This window comes from Dipodomys merriami, unplaced genomic scaffold (assembly GCF_024711535.1).
Source record: "Dipodomys merriami isolate MVZ:Mamm:240054 unplaced genomic scaffold, mDipMer1.0.p SCAF_7, whole genome shotgun sequence".
NCBI classification, from domain to species: domain Eukaryota; kingdom Metazoa; phylum Chordata; class Mammalia; order Rodentia; family Heteromyidae; genus Dipodomys; species Dipodomys merriami.
In genome coordinates this window covers 31,769,091-31,795,387 of record NW_027206290.1, presented here as the reverse complement: position 1 = coordinate 31,795,387, position 26,297 = coordinate 31,769,091, and the positions used below count along the sequence as shown (strand labels likewise).

At 45.3% G+C, this 26,297-nt stretch overlaps 1 protein-coding gene and 2 long non-coding RNA genes across 3 annotated transcripts; 1 reads left to right on the top strand and 2 right to left on the bottom strand.

Annotated features, from left to right (window-relative positions):
* Nucleotides 1-1,529: 1,529 nt before the first annotated feature.
* On the bottom strand, nucleotides 1,530-7,525 carry LOC138816472 (glutathione S-transferase Mu 2). Its single transcript, XM_070006236.1, has 8 exons — nucleotides 7,407-7,525; nucleotides 7,096-7,171; nucleotides 6,621-6,685; nucleotides 6,256-6,337; nucleotides 6,045-6,145; nucleotides 4,616-4,711; nucleotides 4,423-4,533; nucleotides 1,530-1,995 (listed from the first exon to the last, which is right to left on the bottom strand). Exons 1-8 carry the CDS (start codon nucleotides 7,440-7,442, stop codon nucleotides 1,906-1,908), a joined length of 657 nt encoding a protein of 218 aa, XP_069862337.1. The 5' UTR covers nucleotides 7,443-7,525; the 3' UTR covers nucleotides 1,530-1,905.
* On the top strand, nucleotides 7,133-24,769 carry LOC138816475 (uncharacterized). The gene is made up of 3 exons (XR_011368671.1): nucleotides 7,133-7,234; nucleotides 21,721-21,799; nucleotides 22,448-24,769. It is a non-coding gene; the product is annotated as an uncharacterized lncRNA (long non-coding RNA).
* On the bottom strand, nucleotides 15,641-25,975 carry LOC138816474 (uncharacterized). Its single transcript, XR_011368670.1, has 4 exons — nucleotides 25,818-25,975; nucleotides 17,677-17,847; nucleotides 16,271-16,370; nucleotides 15,641-15,812 (listed from the first exon to the last, which is right to left on the bottom strand). It is a non-coding gene; the product is annotated as an uncharacterized lncRNA (long non-coding RNA).
* Nucleotides 25,976-26,297: the final 322 nt, after the last annotated feature.

The following is a 26,297-nucleotide window of genomic DNA, read 5'->3' as shown; positions in this document are numbered from 1 at the left end:
GTCAGCCACAGGCTTGATGCTTTGTTTCTGCTATGACCCTCAGATGACAGGACTTATTCCATACCAGTTGGCCTCCAACCAATATGCCCTTTGACAACGCTCTCTCTGGATTGAACTTCTCTATAGGACCATATTAGGACTTCTTCCTTATTATGAAACCTTGTCATGTCTGTGCTCTACTCAAACATTGTAGAGAGTGTCCTAGGACTCCCTAGGCCATGATGGTTTCTTGTTTTCAATCCCCAAGATTAACTCAGTCCCAAACAAAAGTTCTTCTCTCAAGATGGCATTTTGCTATTATAGAGCTTCATGATAAGGAGAGCAACAAAGTATCATTCTCCACCCAGGCTAGCTTTTCATACAGAAGCAGTCACTGCCTCACCAACTTGCTCACTGGATTTAAGGCTTGCAGCTAGAATTGCCAGTCTGTCACCGGGGCCATCCTTTCAGTGGTTGATAAGTATGTCAAATGATTCCATACTTAGCTATTGTGAATAGTGTAATAATAAAATATGGCTATGAAGGTATCTCTATTGTATGCTGATTTTGATTGCTTTGGAAATATACCCAGTAGTCATAGTTAGATTATATGATAGCTCTATTTTTAGGTTTTGAGGAAGCACCATACAAATTTCCATAGTAGGTATTTCTATTAATAAGGTATAGGTGTTCTTTCTTTGTGTGTGGGAGAGGGGGCTGGGGAAGTCCTGGAGCTTGAACTTAAGGCCAGTGTACCATCCTTTAGCTTTTTGCTCGAGGCTGATATTCTGCCACTTGAGCCACACCTTCACCTCTAGCTTTTGGGTGATTAATTAGAGATAAGATTCTCACAGACTTTCAGGTCTTGGCTGGCGTTGAACTATGATCCTCAGAGCTCAGCCGCCTGAGTCACTAGGAATATACACTTGAGTAGGTGACCACATCCTAAGGGTTCCTTAATAAACAGATTTGAGTAAGATTGCAATTAGCTCTCTCATCAGATATGCTAAATACCAGAAAGTTGTTGGCAAGGCCAGCTGAAGCCTGAAGGCCTTGTTTAATTAAATCACATGACAATGATATAAAGACCAAAGAAATTTATTTCACAAGTTCCCAGTCAATCAAAAAGTAAACCAAGAAGGCAGTTCATATGGTAATTGTGTATCAAGGGCTGAAGATGACTAAGGCATCTGAAAACCCAGTAAACACAGGTTCCTAGAGACCCACAGTGTAATAAGCCATACCACTGGGAGACAAAAGGTTCCTGACACTCCTTGCCACAGACCTCCACAAACCTGGAGTTCTGCTTACTGAGACACCGCAGCTTCATCTTGAAAATGTGAGTCCTGCTGGAGAGTGAATCTGATTCCAAGACCAGAAAGGCACCTTTCAGTTTCTAGACAGCCTCCTGGGATAGCCTGCTCTGAGGGACCAGGAAATCTCAAACCCTTTCCCACTCCACCAGATTCCCAGTGTACCCAGCCATGGCCATGTGGTCATGAGGAAGCAGTGAGGGATGGTGCATGAAGAAACCAGAGGCAAAACTCAAAGAAAGTGTGACTCCAACTTTATTAGAAACCAGACAGGGCCCTCATTGGGGGATAGAGACATAGAGTGGCACAATTTGGGTCTTCTGGGCAGAGCTCAAGAGAGCAGGACTGAGCTCCAAGGGGAGGGCCCCAGCCAGGCTCCTCAAAGCAGCCACTGCCAGGCAGGATGGTCAGGGTGCTGAAGGAAATGAGGAGCTGAGGATTTTTTTAATGGCCTACATGGGTCAAGGATTAAGTGGAAGAAAACAACTGGTAAGGCCATAGAATAGGAAGGTCATGGAAAGAAGAAGAAATGAGAAGGCGGAGTCAGGCTGCAGTGGGTCCAGCTGCTTCTAGGGCAGGATGAGGATGGACTCCCTGGCCCCATCTCTTGGTCCTACTTGCCACCCCACTTGGCCACCTTTGTGAACACAGGTGTTGGGAGGAAGCGGCTGCTCTTCATGTAGGCAGAGATCTTCTTCAGGCCCTTGGAGTGAGGAGAGAGCCAGAGGTCAGATCTACTGCCTGTTAGCCTGAGCAGCCCCACTTCAGGAACGGCCTGTTCGTGGAGATCAAGTGGTGAGGCCCAGCTCAGTCTGCTTAGTTCCTGCCCTGTCCCCCACCTCTGAGAAAGGAGCTTTTCCATTTCCTGTATCAAGGCAGAGACTAGACACAGCAAGGTGCTTTAAAACCACTAGACATTACAATGTAGGGTTAAAAAAAAAAAAAAAAAGAAATTCACTCAACTGCAAAAAGTCATCCTATCAGAACAGGAGGGAACTTGAAAGATTTCCTGTAAGGGTGAGTGCATGCAGTCATAATATTCTCCCTATATATAGGTTAAAAGGGATCTAGGTAGATTAAGGAGATGGTTAGGGTTGGGAAAGATGATGGGAAATGATTTTTTTTAACAAAGGATGACACTGTACTCACAAATTAACGTAAAATTGACTCACAAATTGAATTAAAACCCCTTTGTACAAGTATTTAAGGACAAGAGGGAAGGAGAAAGAGAAAGGAAGGAGAGGGAAAAGGAGGGAGAAGAGGAGGGGAGGGGAGGAGAGAGGAAGAGGGGGAAAAGGAGATTAATGGGAGGGGAGGGGAGGATTTCCTATCTACACCGCTAGTGCGGGGCAGGGCTGGAGTCAGCCTGGTTCTGGGTCTGCTATTTTGTGCTTTCTGGATGCTCCCTTACCCCAACTCCCCACAGGTGGCCCTGTGACCCCTCTCTGGTCTGGAATGTTTCTTTTCTACAAGGAAACTCCTGCTTGCCTGGTTTTATACAATGACAAAGGGATCCAGAACATGCCAGTAGAGCAGACCTCAAATCCTGCATAAAATGGACAGTTAGTGGAGGACCAGCTTGACACATTTGGCTTGCCCTAATCATTTTCCAGAAAGCAGAAGGACCAAACTTTTTACCTAATGTCCGAGCCTGATCTCCTCTCCAACCCTAGTACAGAGGACCAGGCTGAATGACAGTAGATATGCTTTGTGCCTCATTAAGAATATAGAGTATTTAAATAAATTCCAAAAAGAATCAGAGATCTTTGGCTGGGCACAAGTGGTTTATGCTTGTAATCCTAACTACTCGGGCAGCTGAGATCTGAGGATTGTGGTCTGAAGCCAGCCCAGGCAGGAAAGTCCATAAGACTCTTATCTCCAAGAAGCTACTCAGAAAAAGCCAGAAGTGTTGCTGTGGCTCTAATGGTAGATCACTAGCCTTGAGCAAAAGAAGCTCAGGGTCAGTACCAAGACTACAGTTCAAGTCCCAGGACTGGGGGGAGAGGGGGAAAGAACCTGAACTCAACAATGCAGGTCCAAAAGTCTCAGGTTCTAACTCTCAGCTCTCCCGTCCCTCTGGACAGTTGAGCCATTTCTTGTATAATTCCCAAGGCTTCACCTCTAGGACCAAAACCAGAGCTGATAAGCTATCTGAGAAAGCACATTTCTTGATGAGGAGTTAGAAAGAGAACAGATTCCAGGCAGAAATCGCTGTTCCCCTAATGCCTCCAACTCCCAAATCTGGAGTCAAGTAGGTTTTGTTGATGCCAAACAGAGACTCTGAATGCACCATAAATCATTGTGAGGTAAGGCCCAGACTAGGCTCCCTGGCACCTGTCTGGGACTACCTGAATCTCACAAACTGGTATTTCTGCCAAGAAAGATTGGCAAAGGCCAATCTTTTCATTGGCTGGAGCTACATTGTATTTCATTCAGCGAATGCCAGAATATGGAACTGAAAAAAGAGTATGAGTTAATTTCACAGACAAAACACATGAGATAGGAAAGAGGAGGTTGAAAAGGTTGACAGAGAGAAAATAAGACAACCACCATCAAGCAACTCAAGAAAAAGTCCAGCTGGGCACTTGTGGAGTTCAAAGACAACTTAGGCAGAAAAGTCTGTGAGACTCTTATCTCCTAATCACCAAAGAGCTGTTAGTGAAGCTATGGTTCAAGTGGTAGAGTGCTAGCCTTGAGTGAAAAAGCCCAGGGAGAGCAAAAGGTCCTGAGTTCAAGACCTAGTACCAGCTCCCATCCCCAAAAGGCAATTCTTACGACAGGGGTCCTGGGATCTCAGTGCCTCTCCAGTCAGGAAGCTGAGCAAAGTTTCCTTCAGGTTACCCAGCACAGCCTCCACTGGCACTGGGACCTTAAGCAAATGATTCACCCTCTACAGTCTCAGGTTCCTAATCCGTCCAATAGGATGGATTGCCCTAAACACCCTATAGGAATGCTGTAATGATAAACTTGGCCCAACAGATGCAAGTTGCCAAACACAGGGACTGCCAGAAGGCCAGCGCTCACTAAGCCCTCGTTATTCTTCACTCTGCTCCAGGACTAGGGAGGCATCATAGAAAAGGGGAAGGGAAGAAGTTCATCCATGAGGAAGGAGGATTGGGGGGGGTGTCACCTCAAAACGGGAAATGAAGTCCTGCAGGTTTGGGAATGCATCCAGGCACTTTGGCTCAAATATTCGGTTCCTCTCTATCATATCATAAGCAATGAAATCCACAAAGGTGATCTGCAGAAAGCCAAAAATGAATGGGCTGAAATCTTACAAAATGGGAAGAAGGAAACGGTCCCTTCATCTCCCTCCTCTTTACCTTGTCCCCTGCAAACCAGGGCCGCTTCCCCAGGAACTGGGAGAAAAGTTTCAACATTTCAGGGAGTTGCTCCAAGTACTCTGGTTTCAATTTCTCCTGAGACAGAAAACAGCTGTCACCACCCTCATACACAAAATTCCCTGACAGAATGACTAGGCCCAGCCAGGCTATGTAGGCCTTGGCAGGGCCATGATGAACAGAGCTTCCCTAAAATTGAGCCTGGCTCCAGGCTTTAATATATCAGCATTGATTATAGACTCCTACAGTTAGAAGACACCATGTGTCTGAGGGGATTGAAAGTCAGACACAAAGTACACTATTGGGCATCTCATCAGTGATGTTCAAACCCTTTCTTTCTTATGGATCACCGCCCCCCCACCCCCAAGAGTGTGCAAGTACCTGGCAGGCTCTGAGCTCAGATTTAGGCAGAATCAAAGAAGCAAATAACAACAACAAAAAAAAAAAGCATCCCATAAAAGAGTTCCAGTGTTCTTTCTAGTGGGTGGCAGAAGAAGGGCATGAACTTACATATATTTTTCAAAAAAGATGAAGTGAATTTGAGATGGCAAAAGGAAAGAGGAGCAGGATCAAAGGTATTTAGGCTCGCTGGAAAAAACCATCAAGAAATGGCTACAGAAAGCTGAGTGCCAGTGGCTCAAACTTGTTATACTTGCTCCTCAAGAAGCTGAGGTCCTAGGATCACAACTCAAAGCCAGCCTGGCAGATAAATCTGAGAGATTCTATCTCTAATTAGCCAACAAAAAGTCAGAAGTGGGGATGTAGTTCAAATGATAGAGTGCCAGCCTTGAGTGAAAAAGCCAATGTAAAACTCAAAGGTTTGTTTTTAAGCCCCAGTACCAGCACAAAACAAAAAGAAAGAAAAAAGAACAACATGTCTGTGGGAAACCAGCTGGGAAAAAGTCCACAGGCAAGAGTGCCCATCACGTCCTCCTTTTCCTCCTAGTCTGTGTACTCCAATACCAGTGATACATTCAGCAAACTGGAAACATGACGTAAGGGAAGAAATCGAGTCAGAACTGAGGAGTCTGAACACAAACTTAACTATCCAGGTACTGACTTTCTACCTAAGCTTTAGTGGCAGGTGATTTGCAATTTTCATTAGAAAATATAGGGTTTAAGATGTCACTCTGTTGGTGGATCTTGTGAGGGTGTTTTGTTTGGTCTGATTTGAGTCTGGATTGGTTTTGAGACAGAATCTTAATATATAGCACAGGCTCTAGCCTCAAATCTTCAACCCTCCTATCTCAGTCTCCTGAGTGCTGGGATTGCAGGTGTGTTGTTGGTTGGGAACCACAATTTGTAGGATGATAACACAAAGTGTTTGGATAGCAAACTGGCCAGAGGAGTTGGAAATGCAAAGATGGGCCCCTGTTCCTCTCTGTATCTCTTAGTCCAGCAGGGAACTCACAAAGTCAGGGCTGTAGCAAATCCTGGCCAGTTGCATGCGAGTATCCATAATCTGGTTCTCCAACATGTCCACACGAATCTTCTCCTCCTCTGTCTCTCCACCTGCAGCCACATAGATGCATACTCACCATACTGCCCCAGGCCAAGCTCAGGAGCTGGCCATTGTCCACCCCATACCCCATACACATTACCCTGCAGCCAGCCCCACTCACACAGGTTGTGCTTGCGGGCAATGTAGCGCAGGATGGCATTGCTCTGGGTGATCTTGTGAGCTCCATCAATCAAGTAGGGCAGCTGGATGGACAAGCAGGGAAAGTCACCAGGGGCCCAGGTCCCAAAAGCCCTTCTCTGGGTTAGACAGACACGAGACCTGGCATTCAGTGTGCCTGACCATGGTGATCCTCACATAAACATCCTGCAGAATGAATGCAAGAGCTGGGACACAGAGCATCATCGAAACACTGCATAGACTAGAATGAGAGCCCAGGAATAACTGATCCTGAAACCTCTGAATAGAACATGGAGATGAATAAGGAACATCTGGAATTTCCCAGACCACCCCTTCCCCTGCACCTACATTGGGGAAGTCCAGGCCCAGCTTGAACTTCTCATTCAGCCACTGGCTTCCATCATAGTCAGGAGCTGTGGTGGACAAGATCAATTAAAAGCAAACCTCACTGAGTCCAGCCCTCCTTCCCCAGGACCCCCTGAGGCAGTGGATCTGCACTCTGACCAGCTGTATCCCACATTCCAAGGCTACAGGGGTGAAGAATGCTGTGAGAGCTGAGGGATCTAAGGACCAGGGTCACAAAAGGTTTAGGCCAGTGCTAGACAACCCCACCCAACTTCAGACAGAGGGGACCCCAGCCCTCTTCTCCCAGCTCCATATAATGGAATACCAAACTGCATCCTACAGGGGTTTGAGAAGGAGCAGACCTTGGGTGCAGGTGGAGGAGGCCTGCAGAGCTGAGCAACAAGGAGCAACAGAATGGGTGGCTGGGCACCCCAATGGATAAGAACTGCTCAGGAATCTGACCAGGAGGTGTCATTACCGTCCCCCATCGTGTATGTCTTCTCCTCATAGCTTGTGTCTGTGTATTCCAGGAGCAGGCGGATGCCATGAGCCAGCTGGGAGAGATGGCAGGTGACACAAGTCAGAAGAGAAGGGCATTGTGTGGCTTCACCTCCCAGGTGAGTCTCTCCCTCCCTTCTCCTGAGGTTAGTATTTCCAGGCACACACATGCACCTCTCCATCCCCTCACCTCCCTATCAGGTCTCCCAACCCTGCTCTTACACGCACATCTATTTTACAAGTCCCCACCCCGTGTCCCCGTCCTACATGGCCATCGGACCCCTGGCTCACCCCACGGATATCCCAGTAACCCAGCGTCATGGGCATGGTGCTGGTGCTGTGAACTGATTCGACAAACACCTGCCCACAGTCCTCCCAGATCAGAGAGTGCCTGGTGCAGGCAGGGGTGGCTGAGCCCGGGCTGTGGGCTGCTTTTAGCCTGCCCCGCCCCACATAGCCACCAATCCCCGAGGCAGGAAGGAGGCGGGGGAGCGCCCACCCGCGGGGAGGGCCAATCCCAGCCAAAGGCAGGGCTCTGCTGGCAGCCCTGCAGCGGCTGCCCTTTGCACCCCCACGTGACCTGCCGGCTCCTAATTTATCAGTTACCCTTGGAGACCTCCAGCTCGTGAGCCAGCAGCGCTGTACACCCTTCCTTCTCTTCCCTCATAGCTCAGTCTTCCACCCTGGCTGGGCTCTGGAGTGATTGTGGATTCTGGAGACTCAGGAAGCCAGGGTCAAGCCAACAACAACAACAAACAAGCAATAACAACAACAAAGAGCAAGAGATTGCGGGTGGGGTGTTGCAGCCAGAGTTCAATGCTCCACTTCTCCATCATAAGTCAGTGCAATCAGACCGGTGGGCTGGTTAAGCTATGCTAAAGGCCTGTAACTCAGAGGTGTGTCACTGGGGCTCTCCACCCACCTCCCCATTCAGACAGGGCCAGTCTTCCTGCCCAGAGCCAACCCTGTGTCCAGGCTCAGGTCTCAAGAGTAGACCTCTCCAGATTTGTCCACACAAAAGCCTTGTGCCCGGCACTCACACGGGGCTGGCCCTCGGAATTGTTTCAGTCCTTCAGAGGGTGTTGTTTGGGCCTTTATACATTTTGGATTTTGAAAGAAAAATGTCTGAATCCTATTAAAGGGATGATTATTTTTCATTTTTATTTTTTGTTGTTAAAAAGGTGAAATAAGGAGGGTTACAGTTACACATCAGGTAATGAGTACATTTCTTTTGGGACAATGTCACCCCTTCCCTCTGAAGGAATGATTTTTTTTTTTTTAATCTAACAAAAGCCGAGCACAGGTGGCTCGTGCCTGTAATCCTAGCTACTCAGGAGGCTGAGATCTGAGGATCATGGTTCAAAGCCAGCCCGGACAGGAAAGTCCATGAGACTCTTATCTCCAAGAAACCACTAGAAAACCGGAAGTGGCACTATGGCTTAAGCAGTAGAGTGCTTCAGCTCGCCTTGAGCTGAAGAGTTCAGGGACAGTGCCCAAGTCCAGAGTTCAAACCCCACAACTGAACCCCCCAATCCCCCCCAAAAAAAAATCTAACATGAATTCGAACAATACTTTTGAAAGATAAGACAGCTGGGTGCCAGTGGCTCATGCTTGTAATCCTAGTTATACAAGAGACTGAGATATGAAGATTTAGGTTTGAAGCCAGATTTGGCAGAAAAGTCAGTGAGACTGATCTCCAAATAATGAGCAAACAAGCCGGAAGTTAAGGTATGGCTCAAGTGGCAGAGTGGCCAGCCTTGAGTGGAAAAACAAAGCATAAGGCTTGAATTCAAGCCCCAAGTATCAGGAGAGAGGAGGGGGGAAGAGAGAGAGAAAAAAAAGAGAAAGAGAAATAGGGACAGGGAGAAGGAAGGAGAGGGAGAGGAGATTGGCTGTTAACCACCACAATTGAGGTAGGAACTACAGGGAGAGACTTTGAAGATATAGAACAGGATATCTTTTTTCTCCCAATACTGGTGCTTGAACTCAGTGTCTGCATACTGTTCCTTAACTTTTTCCCTCAAGACTATCACCCTGCCATTTGAATCACAACTCCACTTCCAGCTTTTTGGTAGTTAATTGCACCAACTGGCTTTTGAACTGCAATCTTCAGATCTTAGCCCCCTGAGTAGCTAGGATTACAGGCATGAGCCTCTGGTCCTGACATCTTCATGTTTTTATACCTTGAGATGAGTAGACAGGGAGGGAGGCTGGTAAAGGAGAGGGAGGGCATGCTGGCCAGGACAAGGACTCTCAGGGGCTGGGAAGGTGGAATCCAGTCACAGGGCCTTTCAGGAGAACAGCTCTGCAATAGCAGGGAACCGACTGGACTGGCAGTCGCTCAAAGGCAGGGTCTCCACAAGCCAGGAGGGACATCCAGTGAGTTTCCTAAGTCCCTGAAAGGTAAGAAGGAGCAATCAGGATTACGGATACTTCATAGTGGTGTGAAGTAGAGGATTTTAGTCGTCATCTCACAGAAATGCTGGCTTCTTTGGACATCTGTGTGTGCTGTCCCTGCTATACAGAGTGGACAATTTCTCATTGTTCAAGGTCATCACTTTGACACTGCAAGGTCATCAAAGTGTATTGGGTACAATTTGGCTTAAAGTCTACAGTGTCCTTTGGATTGGAGTCCATAATTCTTTCTTCTTTTCTCATTTGCCTCTAATATTGTAACCCCCTTAGGATGAACTCAGAGAATTTCCACAAGGAATTAAATCAGATTTAATTTTATTTGATTAATTAATTTTTATTGTTTATTTGTCAATCCTGAGCCTTGAACTCTGGGCCTGGGCTCTGTCCCTAAGCTACTTTTGCGCAAAGCTAGCATTCTACCACTTGAGCTACAGCACAGCTCCCGGCTTTTTCTGTGATTAACTGAAGATAAGAGTCTCACAGATGTTCTTGCCTGGGCTTGCTTTGAACCAAGATTCTCAGATTTCAAATTCTTAAATAGCTAGGATTGCAGGCATGAGCCACCAGTACTGGGCATTTTTAAATATCCAAAAGGATGATCTTTATTCGCTATACCATTGACCCATAACAGGAGACAGTTTTATTTGAGGTCACATTTGGCAAGAGCTCTACCACTTGAACTATGGCTCCCCTTCTGGCTTTTGTTTTTTTCTGGTTAATTGGAAGTAAGTTTCACAGACTCTCCTGTCTGGGCTGGCTTTGAACCACGATCCACAGATCTCAGCTTCCTGAGTGGCTAGAATTTCAGGCATGAGGCAAGGAGATGAGAACAGGGACCTGGGCCTACCAGGTGGAGAGGCTGGGCGGCCTAGTCTTCCAGTTTACAGCATGGGGAGATGGGTTACTCTTTTCTGGTCCCATAATCTTCCACCAGCAGATTGGTGAAGAAAAAGAGAAGTTGAGATACACTTCAGTCTGAGAATGAGGGGAGGGGATGTTGGTTTAAGTTCTAGGCTAAAGCTAAGGCCAGAAAACTAAGAATGCAAGTGTCCCATTGGAAGAAAAGAAGGATGTTCCAGTCAAGTAGAGAAAAGAAAATCCTCCCTTCTCCTGATTTTGTTCTATCAGGGCTTCAACTGACTGGATGCTACCTACCACATGAATGATGACTATCCATCCTCTTTGCTAATTCTAATGCTAGGTCTTTTCAGGAATCATCATGGATTCTTCCAGCAAATAATGGGAAGTCAAGTTGATGCAGAAGTGGAGTTGTGGCTCAGTGGTAGAGTACCAGCCTTGAACAACTAAGGGACAGTGCCCAGGTCCTGAGTTCAAGCCCCAGTCTCACATGTGCATTCAGAGAGAGAGACAGACAGAGACAAGACAAAACAGAGAAGACAGAAAAACAGAGAGAAGTATGCCCACATGTGCACTGATAGAAAATACAGACCTTTAGTTAAAATGACACAGAAAAAGGGTTTGGAGATGTGGCTCAATCAGTAGATCTGTATGTAGCTCAGGGACAGCAGCCAGGCCCTGATTTCAGGCCTCAGAACCAGTACAGGCATGCATGCGTGTGTGCGCTCGCGCACATGCGCGCGCGCGCACACACACACACACACACACACACACACACACACGGAAAAGGAAGTTTTGCCTAATGAGGAAGCAGAAGAATGAAGTATGTATTTGGTAGTGTCCATGGAGTTTGAGGAGTGTTTGAGGCTGAAAGGGAGAGAGAAGAGCAGAGGTTTTCTCGCTGACTATGCGCTGCCTTCATGCAGTGAAGGGGACAACATTGGGGCAGAGGTCAGAACTCAAGGCTTTCATGACAGTGTTAGAGCTTAGACTTCTTTTTCCTCATTGATTGAATTTGTTCATAAAACAGCACGTAGATGGAATGAATCAGAGAACAAGGTTAGAGGTAGAAAATTCTTTTTTTATTTTTTATTGTTATAAAGATGATGTACAGAGGGGTTACAGTTATATAAGTCAGGTAAAGAGTACATCTCTTGGGGCTGGGAAGGTGGCTCAGTGGTAGAGTGCTCGCCTTGCATGCCTGAGGCCCTGGGTTCGATTCCTCAGCACCACATAAGAAAAAAGCCGGGGGGCTGGGAAGGTGGCTCAGTGGTAGAGCGCTTGCCTTGCATGCCTGAGGCCCTGGATTCAATTCCTCAGCACCACATAAAAAACAAAAAAAAAAAAAACAAAACAAAAAGAAAAAAGAAAAAAGCCGGAAGCGGCGCTGTGGCTCAAGTGGTAGAACGCTAGCCTTGGGCTGAGAGACAGCACCCAGGCCCAGAGTTCAGGCCCCATGACCGGACCAAAAAAAAAAGAGTACATCTCTTTTTAGACAGTGTCACCCCTCCTCTCACGGTCTCCCACTTTTTCCCTCCTGTCCTCACCTACAAGTTGCATAGTTCATTTTCAACATAATGTCTAATGAGAACCAGTGTTACATTTGTTCACCTTTTGTCCCTCCATTTCTGTGCCTCCTCTCGCCCTCCAAAAGACAGATAAATGAATAGACAGAAAAAAAGAAAAAAACAACAAAAACAGCAAAAAAGAAAAAATATTTTGTTTTCATTTCCTGAACATTACTTTATATGATCAGATGCATATAGACATGGTACCTTTCTGTTCCTCTCCTAAGAATATCCTCCAGTCCTATATAATTTATTGTATCCCAGTGTATTTTAAATCTAGCTTCCCCATATGAGAGAAAACGTGCTGTTTGTCTCTCTGAACTTGGCTTACCTCACTTAACATGATTTGGTCTAGGTCCATCCATATTTCTTTTTTTTTTTTTTTTGCTTATGTGGTGCTGAGGAATCGAACCCAGGGCCTCAGGCATGCAAGGCAAGCACTCTACCACTGAGCCACCTTCCCAGCCCGTCCATCCATATTTCTGCAAAAGACATAATATTGTTCTTTCTAGTGGCTGTGTAACATAAAGGTAGAGAATTATGAACACAGAATTTCTTCTTTTGGAACTGAATGTGCACCCTGGAGAGTCTGCACAGTATCCTAAGGTTGGTAGGACTAGAATAAGTGTTCAGTTGGCTAGGCACTAGGTGTGATCCTATTTACTCATGAGACAGATCTGAGGATCATGGTTTAAAGCTAGCCCAGGCAGAAAAGTCTATGAGATGTGTGTGTGTGGGGGGGGGGGGGGGGATACTAGGGCTTAAACTCAGGATCTGGGCACTGTCCCTTAACTTTTCCACTCAAGGCTAGAATTCTTTTTTTTGGGGGGGGGGGGGTGTCCGGCCGTGGGGCCTGAACTCTGGGCCTGGGCGCTGTCCCTCAGCTATTCAGCTCAAGGCTAGCACTCTACCACTTGAGCCATAGCACCACTTCCGGCTTTTTTTAATTTTCTGCTTATGTGGTGCTGAGGAATCAAACCCAGGGCCTCATGCATGCAAGGCAAGCGCTCTACCACTGAGCCACCTTCCCAGCCCTCAAGGCTGGAATTCTATTACTTGATCCACAACTCCACTCTGGCTTTTTGGTGATTAATTGGATATAAGTGTTTTATAGACTTTACTGGATGAGGTGGCTTTGACCCAAGATCCTCAAATCTCAACTTCTGAGGAGCTAGAATTACAGACATAAGCCACAGGTACCTGGCTTCTATGGGACTCTTATCCTCAATTAACCAGCACAAAGCTGGAAATAGAGCTGTGGCTCAAGTGGTAGAGGTCCAACCTTGAGCAAAAAAAAAAACTAAGGAAGAACAATCTGGCAATGAGTTGAGCCACAGTACTGGCACACACACACACACACACACACACACACAAATGTTCAGTTGTTACAGTCTGGTGTTATGTGGGGATGGTGGCAGCAAAAGTAGAATTCTAGAGAATAAGTAGCTCTAATGAGTTCAACTGAGAAATAGGACCAGTGAAGATAGGAATTCAAAAGATCTGATTTCTTGATCCAAACCCTACCTAGCCCAACCAGCAGGGGGCATGAGATGAATCAGAAAGTCTAAGCTCTATCCGGCTCTGACAGAAACCTCTATAGCCTCTTCTCCAAAATATCCACAGGAGTCTTATCTTCTGTCTCCCCAATGCAGACCAGACAACAGAGGCTTAGGCTCAATACTTCACTCCAACTAAGTCCAGGAGGAAGCCCCAGCCCCCTGCCACTGCAGCTAGGCCCCATAATTGCAGGTTGTACTGTGAGCAATTTAGCGCAAAAGGGTGCTGCTCTAGGGGATTTTTATGACCAGATTGGCTGGTTTTGTAACCATCTGGTCCTAGAGAAAGGAATGAAAGTGCAAGGAATACCAGCAGTCACAGAAGAACACAGCAGATTCCTATGCAGACAGTCATCCAGCGAGCTTTACCTCCCTTCCCATCTAAAAAAGAAGAGACACATTGAACAGAGAATGAGGGCTGGGTTTGAATGCATCCGTCATTGGTTTTGGTGGTCTATATTTAAAGGACATGACTTATACTACTCCTACTGGACTTTTAAAGTATGTGTTTTCATCTCTTCTAATTCTGCTCACAATGTTCAGAAATTTTGTGCCAGTAATAGGACTTAAACTCAGGGTTTGAGCACTGTCCCTTAGCTTTTTCTGTTCAATGATAATACTCCACCACAGTTCGACTTCTGGCTTTTTGATGGTTATTTCCAAGGAAGAGTCTCATGGACTTAGCTGATCAGATTAGCTTTGAACAGAGGTCCTCATATCTCAACCTCCTGAGTAGCTAGGATTATAGGCATGAGCCACCAGCTCCCAAATCATTTTTTTTCCTCTTTTGCAGTTGCCTTCATCTTTAGAGTAAAATGGAGTTGTTTCGAGTGTTTTCCTTTCATAATTACAATTTGAATGTTAAGTCTAGTACATCTTAGTTTTAATATAGTTTGGTTTTTGTTTGAATTTGAGCCTGTAGATTAGGGATACGGGAAGTATGGCCACCTATTTTTTTGTTTTGCTTTGCTATAACTTATTGTTTAGTATGGCAAATATACTATAATGTAAAATTTACCATCTTACCCATTTTAGCACTTGAGTAGTATTGTGTGAATCCATAATGTTGGCAGCATCATTACCATCCAGTCTGTTAATACTTTTCATTTTGCAAAACTGGAGGGACTATACACCAAGCAACAACTATACCCCACACTCCCTTCTGTTCCTGAAAGCATCACTATCGTTCTTTGTCTGTGACTACCTCCTTCATAAAAAATAGAACCATGGAATGCCTGGCTTTTTTGTGTGTATGCCAGTCCTGGGGTTTGAACTCAGGGCCTGGTACTGTCCTTGAGCTTCTATAGCTCACCCTACCATTTGAGTCACATATCCATTTCTGGCTTTTTTTTTTTTAAAGTACTTTAGTGGAGCTAAGAGTCTCACAGACTTTCTGCCTGGGCTAGCTTCAAACCACAATCCTCAGATCTCAGCCTCTTAAGTAGCTAGGATTACAGATGTGAGCCACCAGCACCTCACTTTTTTTTGACCAATATCAGCCAGCATAAGACACTCAAATGTTGTGTGTTTAAATTTCCTTTTTAACATTGAATACTATTCTTTTGCATTTGCATACCATAATCATTTCTACATGGATTCATGGGTCATATCCATGCTGTTATGAGTTATTATACTATTATTGTGCCCAGATCGCAGGACCCCCACCAAGAAGACCACCAAGAGCCAGACTTTACAGCTGTTTTAAGGTTTTATTTAGATGGGCTGCAGCTCGGGCCTCATCCTACACTCTGACACAGCAAAGCCTAGGAGGAGAGCCCCGAGCTAAAGATTTGCAGGGCTTATAAAGGCACACAACCAACCAGGTGTTTGGATTACCACCACCTGTTGCTCTGCTAGACAGAATTTGCTGATCTTAGGTTTAGTTTAAACAAGCAACAAATGGTCACTGCCTCATAACCCTTCATTCCCCCCCTTGACTTATGGTCCTGAGACACAATCTTGTGGCTCCGGCCCCAAACTAAACTCCAACAGCTCTCGATCTTGAATGGATTCTTTTCTTTTCTAGTCCCTCTCTGACCTTAGCCATACTATTAATCAGTCCATTTTTCTTTTCTTGAGGCGTACACAGAGTGGTTGGGTAGGATGCTTGGAGACTTCCCATGTTTTCCCACAGTCGTCCAGGGCAAAGGGGTCAGCCAGTCTGGCATGGGAGCAGTGGATCCAAGCAGCAATGCCGTCCACCTTAAGGGCAGTGGGTGTAGCCAGTATCACCATGTAAGGTCCCTTCCACAGTGGTTCCAGAGATCTCAGGTTGTACCTTCGAACAAGCACCCAGTCCCCTGGTTTAAACGAATGGGGGGTAGGAATAGAAGCAGAATCATATAATGCTCTAAGCTGGTGCCACACACTTTTGTGGACAAGCTGTAGATAGTCAAGTTTGCATAGAAATTCAGTATCACTCAAACCAGCAAGCAATTCAGTCTGAAGGCTAGGGATAATGGGTGGAGGGTGTCCATACATTATTTCAAAAGGACTAAAGCCAAGCTGATAGGGTGAATTTCTTACTCTAAACAGGGCAAAAGGAAGGAGCAATACCCAGTCTGCACCAATCTCCAAGGCCAATTTAGTTAAGGTCTCTTTTAGAGTCCAATTCATTCTTTCTACCTGCCCTGAACTCTGGGGTCTATAAGCACAGTGCAATTTCCAATCCATCCCCAGTGCCGCGGCTATTCCCTGACTTACTTTTGAGATGAAGGCCGGACCATTGTCCGACCCAATGGTGGATGGGAAGCCATACCTGGGTAGGATTTATTCCAGGATCTTCCTAGCCATGATGTTCGTGGTCTCATGCTTTGTTGGGTAGGCTTCGGCCCATTCTGAAAAGGTGTCTACAAAAACTAGCAAATATATCCAAAATTTCCAGTTTTAATTTCTGTGAAGTCTACTTCCCAATACACACCTGGCCTATCTCCACGGAGGCGAGCTCCTTTTGTAACCAGTTGATTGGGGGCATTGGTGAGCTGACAGGCTTTACAATTTTTAACAATGTCCTCAATGAGTTGATTTCCTTGCCTAATTTTTACTTCTGAGTGTCAGAGCAAGTCCTGCATTCTTCGGGTTCCCATGTGAGAGACCCGATGGATTCTCTTAACAATCCCCTTGCCCAATCTTTGTGGCAAAATAAGTTTCCCCTCACCAGTTTTCCACCAGTCTTTGTTTTCTTCTCTGCCTGCAGGTTTATAGGCCATGGGAATTTTCTTTATCCACTCCAAGTCTTCTTGGGGGTACTGAGGCTCAGGAGGCAAAGCTCGTGGCCCTGGGTCTACTAGAGTCAGTATGTCCACTCTGGGCTGGAGGGTCACCTCCTTAGCTGCCTGATTGGCCAAGTTATTTCCTTTGGTTATAGAATCAGTTCTATAACTGATGGCCAGGGCAGTGCATAATGGCAATATTTGCTGGTTCCCATAAGGCCTGTATGAGGCTTAAAATTTCTTGTTTGTTTTTAATAGTCTTTCCCTCAGCTGTCAGCAGCCCCTCTCTTGGTAAATGGCTCCATGGACATGCACAGTGGCAAAAGCATACCGTGTAAAGGTTTAATCTCTTCCCTTTTCCCATCTGTAGGGCTTTCATTAGTGCCACTAGTTCTGCTCTTTGTGCAGACATTCCCTGGGGGAGTGCTTCTGCCCACACTATCTCAGTGTCCGTGGTGACTGCTGCACCCATGTACCTTTTTCCATCTCGAATGAAACTGCTGCTGTCTGTGAACCAGGTATGCTCGGCATACGATAGTGGCGAGTCCAACACATCTGACCTTTTTTCCTTGGCCTGGTCTCTCTTTTCACGCTCAATTTCACATTCTCTGTCCTTCCTTTCCTGTCTTTGCTCCTCTGTCTGTCTCTTATTGTAAACCTTTTCTGCCGTGGCTACTAGATCCCTAATAGACTTTTCACCAAGTCTGTCTAGAGCCTGCAACTTTCGCTTTATGTCTGGTGCAGCTTGATTTATATAGGCAAACATAATTATCTGAGCCAACTCCTGGGTCTCAAGATCACTAAGAGCTTCCATGAGCTGCTCAAGATATGCTGCCGGACTTTCACTTCTTCCCTGTCTAACATAAACCTTGGCCATATTAGTAGGTTTGGCGAGCCACCGCCTTGAGACCTGCCAACAGAGCCTGGCGGTAGATGAGGAGTCGCGCCCTACCTTCAACCATATTGTAGTCCCATGTTGGTCGGATCTCAGGAAAATAGGCAGCGATCTGGGCAGGATCCGTGATGGGCGCTCCTATGAGGCCAGGGATGTGTTTCTGGGCCACTTCTCGGATATGGTCTCTCTCTTTGGTGGTAAAAGCTGACTACAATCATCCCAAGTGGGCTGGTGAGTAAAGAGAATAGTTTTGAGGAACCTAAGCAACTCTATTTCACTTAACCCTTGACCCACTTCAGCCCCAATGCCTGGAATTACAATATCTGAAATCCCAGAACTGCCCCTCCTGGGGTCTGGTGACCATTATCTAAACCAGACACCCTGCAGTTTAGCACCTATCCTCTTGAGACTCCCCTATGGTGCAAGCCAACCAGTTTAAAGTACATCAGCCCCCTTGATCTAACCAACAACTTGTTCCTGGTCCTTTCCCACTTTGTAGTGCGCCAATCATACTATAGAGTTGTTTTATGATTTTCCCGTGGTTTGTAGTCATTTGTTACAAGAAGTTATGATGTATGCAAAGCCCCTGCCTTCCCTAAAACAGTGTATAAAAAATGCTGTAAACCTGGGCTCAGGGCCTCTCAGCATTTTGGGCTGCTGCCATGTATGCAGGGGGGACCAAGCTTGAGCTTGCAATAAAGACTCCTTTGCTTTTACATTGGTGACGGTCTCTGGTGGTCTTTTGGGTAAAGATTTCTGAATTCAGCTTTACATTTGGTGCATTGGCCGGGAATCCCCCCCAAGCCCACCCAGACGCCTTAACCAAGGAGTCGTGAGAAACCTGGCTGGTACGTCTGAGGCATTGCCATTGTCTTTGTCTGAATCTGAAAACCTAGGTGTCTGTCTGGTCAGCAAAGGGTCTTGGTGGACGCACTATAAGGCAGCCAATGGGGTTCTGTGGAAGATGTCCCCATTCCCTCATCTGAGTGTATTGTTGTCTGCTGGAGATTTTTCTCTGGCACCTGCTAGACTTTCCACACCGCGCAGCGCTTTCATTTCGTGTCGTCTATCTGTCGTAATTATGTTTCTTCCTTGCCCTGAGACCACTGTTCATGATATTTTCTTCTGATTTTCTGCAGGAAACTAACCAGACCAGTCTCCCCCTGGAAAATTTGTGCTTGTTTCCATTGTCCTGTCCTCTCCCTCCCCTGACTCTTGAAGGTTAATAACGCACGGCATTTGCTGACTGGTTTTTGTGTCATAAACTTGATTTTATAACTTGCTTATTCCTGTTTGTTTGCTGGATTAGTGCTGGACATTTTAGTTGGCCTGACTACATGTGCATGTAAAGAAGGGCTGGGGAGACTTGGTGAAATTCTTCTAATACTCTGCTGGTTCTGCTTTTGTAACTTGCTTCTTTGTCAATTATGGGGCCTGCAAGTGGCCCCAGCAAGATCTTAGCCTCAGGCCTTGGCCCAGGGGGTCTGAGCATGGGGGAGAACCTGCCAGTCTGAGGGGATGGCCACTAGGGACTTCTTTCCCTTGCCCCAAGATGACTGGGAATTCTCCTCTGCCTTGGAAGGCCCCTGGGTCAACATTTGCAAGAATCTAAAAGAAAAATATCTAGAATGAGTAGAGGGGGTTTGAGTCCCTGGTAAGTGGATTTGAGATGTTGCCCCATTCACTGAGACCTGATTTTGTCTTTGTGGCCACTTGTCTGTCTTGTTTACTTCGGTGTGTTTTCTGTTCTATGTTTTCTGGGGTAGGGAAGATCTGAGTGAGCATAGCAGGCTCACTCAACAGACTCTGGATTCAGCTTGCTGAGTGAAAACAGCACAGAGTTCTGGTAGAGATAAACTGAGGGCCCATTAGTCCCCAACTCAGCCTTTGGTTGTTGTCTTGTCTAGTTTTGTTTTAGAACTGGTACCAGTTTTAAATGTGGATCCTTGGTTTTTGTGTTTGTGTTTTTGTTATTTACTTGAACAGCTCTGTAGGACTAAAAGTTCCCCTCCCTGTGAGGCGTGGAAGGTTGCTGGACTAGTTTGGTTCCCTTCAAGCCTCAGGCTGCATTTTCTCCTTGTGGAGGCTGCCGGCAGGGAGGGTGTAGAAGGCTGTGTGCCTGGTTTGGACTTTTCAGCTAGACCTGATAATGTAACAATTTGAAAAGTGCTCTTGTCTAAAATTGGATTTAAAAAAAAAAATCAGGGCTGGGAAGGTGGCTCAGTGGTAGAGTGTTTGCCTTACATGCCTGAGACCCTGACTTCAATTCCTCAGCACCACATAAGAAAAAAGAAAAAAGCCGAAGTGGTGCTGTGGCTCAAGTGGTAGATTCCTAGCCTTGAGCTGAAGAGCTGAGGGACAGTGTCCAGGCCCCATGACCAACCCCCCCCCCAAAATCAGGCCAGTTTAGCTTCAGTGACCCCCTCCCCCAGCCCTCCTCCAACAGAAGGGATTCAAAAGACCCATTGGTGAATTGCCTTGCTAAATAAGCAAGCTCTGGGAAAATGAAGCTCAACAAAGGTACTTAGTTTAAAAGAAATACTGTCTTAAATTTTTGTTTAAAAATTTTAGAAAATCTATTTTCTAAATCAAAACTGATTTTGATTTTTGCGCACTTTAAGATCTGTACAAGTGTTTTGTATGTGTTTGTGAACATGTTCGAGATAAGAATTGTCAGCATGCTGTAACAATGGGGTGAATTTAAGTGTCAAATTTAAAAGGTTCTGAGGTTTGAACGTGACCAAAAAAATTTTAAAGAATTTTCACATTGTTTTAAAATGTTTTTTAAGGATTCTTTAACTAAAAAATTAGAAAATGTGGTATTTTAAAATCTAATATTTTTAAATGCATAAGTCTGTTTATACTGTAATCAGGTTATCTGGCTTAACAAAAATGCACTGACGGGGATTTAGTTCCTTTGATTAAAATTTGGGGATAAATACTAGAAATTTAAGTGTAAAGGTTAGTTTAACACTGTCAAAGACATTACCTGTTGTCTGTCTAAAACTGTCTATTTCATTCGAGAACCAAGAGAAAAGAAAGGGAAAAAAAACTTAGAAGCCAACAGAAGACCTATCTTTAGGAATGAGGGATGAGCAGACAAAAGTGCAGTTCAGCTGGTCATGCATGGTGGGACAGGCCCTGGGGGAGTCCACTGATAGTGGGGCAGGCCCTGGGAGGAGTCCACGCATGGTGAAAGAAGGCAAGCTGGCACAAACGCAGTTCATCTAACCCTAAACAGTCAGATTGGGTGTGTGCCCATTCCATAGGAGGGGCTGAGTGGCCCATCGTTGTTCTGTCCCTTTTCCCTGCAGATAAACACTGGAAACAAGATAGTAAAATTAGTGATGTGATGATCTGATTACTATTGCTAAAACTGCCCCTTGGATGTATTAAAATTAAAATTGAAAGGACCTTAAAAAGAGGGTTAAAAAGTTTATTTGTATAATGTGACTTGCTTTCAATGATGTTCTACAAGTAGGATATGTTTTTAGAAGTCATAAAGGTGTTTAAGTCTAGCTTCTTGGTACAGTGATAGTGATTGTAATTCTTGCATTAAGGAAAAATTGTCATTTGAGTTTAAAAGTTTTAATGTGTATCTGTTTTAAAACAAGCAGCCAAGAGACAATGAGTGACACTTGGCCTCAAGATTTCAAGGGATCTTTTCAAAACACAAATGAAAACTGAAGTACAAAGTATTAAAGGAGATTAAAAATTTAGAAATGGATTTTTGGATATAAAGTTTATTCTCGCCCCACATTGGGCGTCTGTCTTTTGGGCGGGGAAGGTGGCTCAGTGGTAGAGCACTTGCCTTGCATGTATGAGGCCCTGGATTCGATTCCTCAGCACCACATAAGCAAAAAGAAAAAAGCCAGAAGTGGAGCTATGGCTCAAGTGGTAGAGCATTAGCCTTGAGCTGAAGAGATGAGGGACAGCACCCAGGCCCAGAGTTCAGGCCCCACGACTGGACCCTAAGAAAAAAAAGTTCAAAAGTAAAATTGTTCTTAGCATTTGCCTCAGTGCACAAAGAAAAAATTAGGATTACCAAAATAATTGCTATTCCAGTTTGCTCTTATAGGTTTTTGTTGTTGTTTTTAACAGTTTCCAGCAAGCACAGAGCAAAGCACAGAGGATTCTTACAAGTTTGTCAGATGTAACTTTGGCTCTTAATAAGTTTCAGGTAAGAGCATACTTAAAAGCTACTTCTATGTTGACCACCTTGTTGCTTTTAATTGGAGTAAAGTGGGCTTTTATAAGACTCATTGATCTGCAAACTGGTTCAAAGTCAGCCCGGGCAGAAAAAGGTTCCTGTGAGACTGTCACCTCTACTCAGCCAGCAGAGTGCTGAAAGAGCAAGCAGAGTTGCTTTGGGACTCAAAGTGGCAGAGTGCTAGCCTTGCACTGTAGAGCTGAGGGACAGCACTCAGGCCCCGAGTTCAAGTTCAGCAACCAGCTAAGGGAAATGCCAATGAGGCATTTATCCCAGTGTTGAGAAGACACTCCTGGGACAAGAGCAATGGAGGAGCATCCAGAGGCAGTAAGCCACTGGTTGGATGGCAGAAATGTCAGATCCTAGAGTTATTTGTGCATGGCCCTTCAAAACTGGTCAGAGCCGGGAGGTCATGAAAAGATAGTTTGTAAGCATGACTAATGTCCATGACTATCTACCTTGTAAGGGACAGGAACTTGCCATCCTCTGTGATAGTAGTAAAAAGCCAAAGTTATAAAATGTGGGGGATAGTTTAAATCCCAACCCTTATATGTGCCAAAAATTCTAATTGGCAGTAACTTTTTTTTCTTTTTTTTTTTTTTTTTTTTTTGTTGACAGTAACTTTTGAGCTGACACCAGCTACATGAAATTCATCTGCTCAGGAAAAAAGTTTGTAAACCTGAGAGTGTGTTTCTACTGATATCTGCCTGAAGGCCTATATAGGTAACTTAGGCATTGTTAGCATCATTAGAGATCACATTCCTAAGCCATCCAGAAAGATGCTTTTGCAAACCAGAGTGCTAAACAAGCTATACTGCTGTAGCCAGAGAAAAGGTTTGTGCATTTGTCAAAAGTTAAAATATTGTTCTTAATGACATTTAACCCTAACCTCTTTGTAAAATAGGCTGGGGTTATATAGGTTCCTGGCTAGGTGGGATCAACACCCCCGAGTCAGCTTGAAGAAGTTACAGAAGATGAATCTTCACCCATCTTCCCCTTTTAAGAACAAGGGACCAGAGTCACTTTAAAAAAAAAAGTGGCAAAATAGACAGAAGGAAAAGGCATGGAAAATAGTAGTGGAGGCATGAGCCCTCTATGTCTGCCTTAAAAATCCTAGCCTTATTAAAAGAACTATCTAGTTTAAAAAGTTGTCATCTTGGTAAATTGTCCTGGGCTATTGTCTAAATAGTCTTTTAAAAAAAAAGATTGCTTTTCAAGGTTGACTGTGAAAAATGTTCATTTCCAACTCACCACCATAAAACAGATCACATCCCTGGGAGCAGACTTTTGGAAGAAAGGTTCCCCTTCTTTCCTTCTCTTATGACAGATTAAACCACAATATTCTGCAGTTGTGGTCAGCCTGGAGCACATTTTCCCAAGAATATCCTGTAGTGTAAAAGAGGACCAACTATCAAAATAAAGGTGAAAATACTTGTCTAGTAAAAAAGAAAAAGAAAAGAAAACTAGTGGGGTCATAGTCTGCCAAGCCTATGTATTACTTGTATCCTTAACCAGTCTGTGTAGGAATTTGCAGCCCAGCATGAGGTGTGACAGTCCCTTGGAGCCACTGAGAGACCCTGCTGCTGCAGCAGCTGCAGCTGCACACCCTAATGGGTAAAGCTCAAGGACAGCCTGACAATCACCTGGAGGAAATCTACATCATCACCAAGACCAACCTTCACCGTTGTAAAAGTAGACTGAACGCCTGCCTGATTCCATCACCTGAGACTGCTTCCCAGTTGAAAGCTGCTAAAACTAAGATCTTGTGGGACATTCTTTTGGTGATATCCAGAAACCCTCTCTACTCCCACAGTGAATATTGAGGGCAAGGATATCCACTGGCCTGCCTTAGGCACTTCAGGGTCACAGCCTAGTTTGGCTCTGGTATGGTAATAATCTGCTTCCTCCCAGGTGCGGGTTAAAGATAAAGGAGAGATTTTTTTTTGAGACCCAGCCTTACTCTTAGCCTTAAAATCTAGCAAGCTTCTGCATCCCAGTGGTGCCTTAAGGCCATTCTGAGATAACTTGGTTCCACAAGCCAAAGGAAAATTGGGCAGTTTTGAACTCTAGCCACAAAGAAGCTCAAGGAATTGTAAAGAAGAGGAGGGTAGTAAAGAAAGCCTTGGGAAAGGAATTGGGGAAAAAGTGGTATCCTCTGGATAAAAAAGGATTTAAAAAGGATTGTCTTAAAATGTTTGTAAAGAAGACAAACCTCAGAAAGTTTAAGTATGTAGCAAATGGTATGAGTATATCTTAAAATTGGAGCTTACAAGTACAGCTGGTATAAAATTACGTTAGCTGTGATATATGGAGTCAGGACTGGTGGAAGGAAATGTAAGGGTCTTTGGTACTGTTAATTTTGTTACTCACAATCGGACCTTTTATACTCAATAGACTGGTGTCCTTTGTAAAAGAAAAAGATCAGCGCAATCCATCTATTAGTTCTGAGATCCCAGTACCAAACTGTAAATATAAAAGACTGTGCCAATTATGGGACCATGATTGGCCCCTGATGCTCTACAAGAGGAGAGAATGAGGAACCTAAGCAACTCCATTTCACTTAAGACCCCCATCTCAGTTCTGCAACTTAACCCTTGACCCACTTCAGCCCCAATGCCTGGAATTACAATATCTGAAATCCCAGAACAGCCCCTCCTAGGGTCTAGTGACCATTATCTAAACCAGACACCCTGCAGTTTAGCTCCTGTCCTCCTGAGACTCCCCTGTGGTACAAGCCAACCAGTTTAAAGTACATCAGCCCCCTTGATCTAACCAACAACTTGTTTCTGGTCCTTTCCCGCTTTGTAGTGTGCCAATCATACTATAGAGTTGTTTTATGATTTTCCTGTGGTTTGTAGTCATTTGTTACAAGAAGTTATGATGTATGCAAAGCCCCTGCCTTCCCTAAAAAATGTTTAAAAAGTGCTGTAACCCTGGGCTCGGGGCCTCTCAGCGTCATGGGCTGCTCCCATGTATGCAGGGGGGGGGGAACCAAGCTCGAGCTTGCAATAAAGACTCCTTTGTTTTTACATTGGTGACGGTCTCTGGTGGTCTTTTGGGTAAGGATTTCCAAATTCGGCTTTACAGTTTCAAGCAAACGAATTAAATCCTGGGATTCCTCAGAAAATGGGGCATTTTGGATGTGCCAATTGTATAGATCATTGGTAGAAAATGGCCAATATTGGAATTGCTGTTGACCATCCGCACCCACAGGACCTATGGTGCAGAAGGGAAAAACAGCTGCACTAGAAGGGGGGTTGATCCCACAGCGTTGTCGAGTGACTGGCCCCTCAGAAACTTTAAGGGCAGGTGCTGAGGGTTCGGCTGCTGGTTCTATAGCTCCCTCCTCCTCTTGATCATTCTCAGCTTCTACAAAAGGAACCTGGGAAGGGGAGTTTGGGGGAGGAAACATTTCTTCTTCCAAGTTATCTCCCTGAAAAACCAGGGGGTACAATTTCTTTTCCTCTTTCTTAGTTTCTTTTTGTAAGTCTAGGGGGCTAGATGGAGTGGTGCCCATGGTTTCCAGTCCTGTCAGTCATGCAGTCCAAAAAACAATAAACAGTACAAACAAAACACACGCAGGCCTGACAGTTATGAAAAAAAACTTACAAAGTGGAGATCTCCCAAATTGGTCCACTGACTCCTGTCACGGCAGGGTTCCACACCCACGCCGCCCAGCAGAAGGAGCTGACCCACAGTGGGTGAGTTGGGCCTCAGTTAGGAGGCCCTCTTGGTCAGTTCCGACCCAACACTGAACCAACCCCCGCCCCCACAATTCACACGGCGGGGTTCCAAGGACCCCCCCCACACACACACACAAGAGGATCTGGGACATCTCTCAGTTCCTCCAGGGTTGTCGTGCAAGCGCATCCGCTTCGACAACCCTTTACACAATATGAATGGGAGCAGCCGTGCTCACAAAGGAAAACAAAAGTACAGACAGACAACGACAGGACAAGACAAATTAACAAAGACATCGCTGTGTTACCTTTGGAGTCTGAGGTCTTGGGGGGTCTTTGGGGGGATCCCAGGCAAGCCCCCACTAATATGTTGTGCCCAGGTTGCAGGACCCCCACCAAGAAGACCACCGAAAGTCAGACTTTACAGCTGTTTTAAAGTTTTATTTAGACGGGTTGCAGCTCGGGCCTTGTCCTACACTCTGACACAGCAAAGCCTAGAAGGAGAGCCCTGAGCTAAAGATTTGCAGGGCTTTAAAGGCACACAACCAACCAGGTGTTTGGATTATCACCACGTGTTGCTCTGCTAGACAGAATTTGCTGATCTTAGGTTTAGTTTAAACAAGCAACAAATGGTCACTGCCTTATAACCCTTCACTATGAACTTGAAATTTACACTTGAGAACTTGCCCAAGCAAGAGGCACAGGGGTCCACTGGTGGGGTTGGGGAACAGGGTGGCTGGTGGGTTCCTGGGAACCCACACTTGGATTCCTGAACCCTGGAGGGTGAA

What these genes read in the sequence shown, in the direction of transcription:
- LOC138816472 (XM_070006236.1), bottom strand. Translation starts at nt 7,442, where the DNA reads ATGCCCATGACGCTGGGTTACTGGGATATCCGTGGG. An exon ending in TGGGCCTGGACTTCCCCAAT is followed by an intron (nt 6,338 to 6,620) that starts GTAGGTGCAGGG and finishes TTGTCCATCCAG; the next exon opens with CTGCCCTACTTGATTGATGG. An exon ending in CCTGGTTTGCAGGGGACAAG is followed by an intron (nt 4,534 to 4,615) that starts GTAAAGAGGAGG and finishes GGCTTTCTGCAG; the next exon opens with ATCACCTTTGTGGATTTCAT.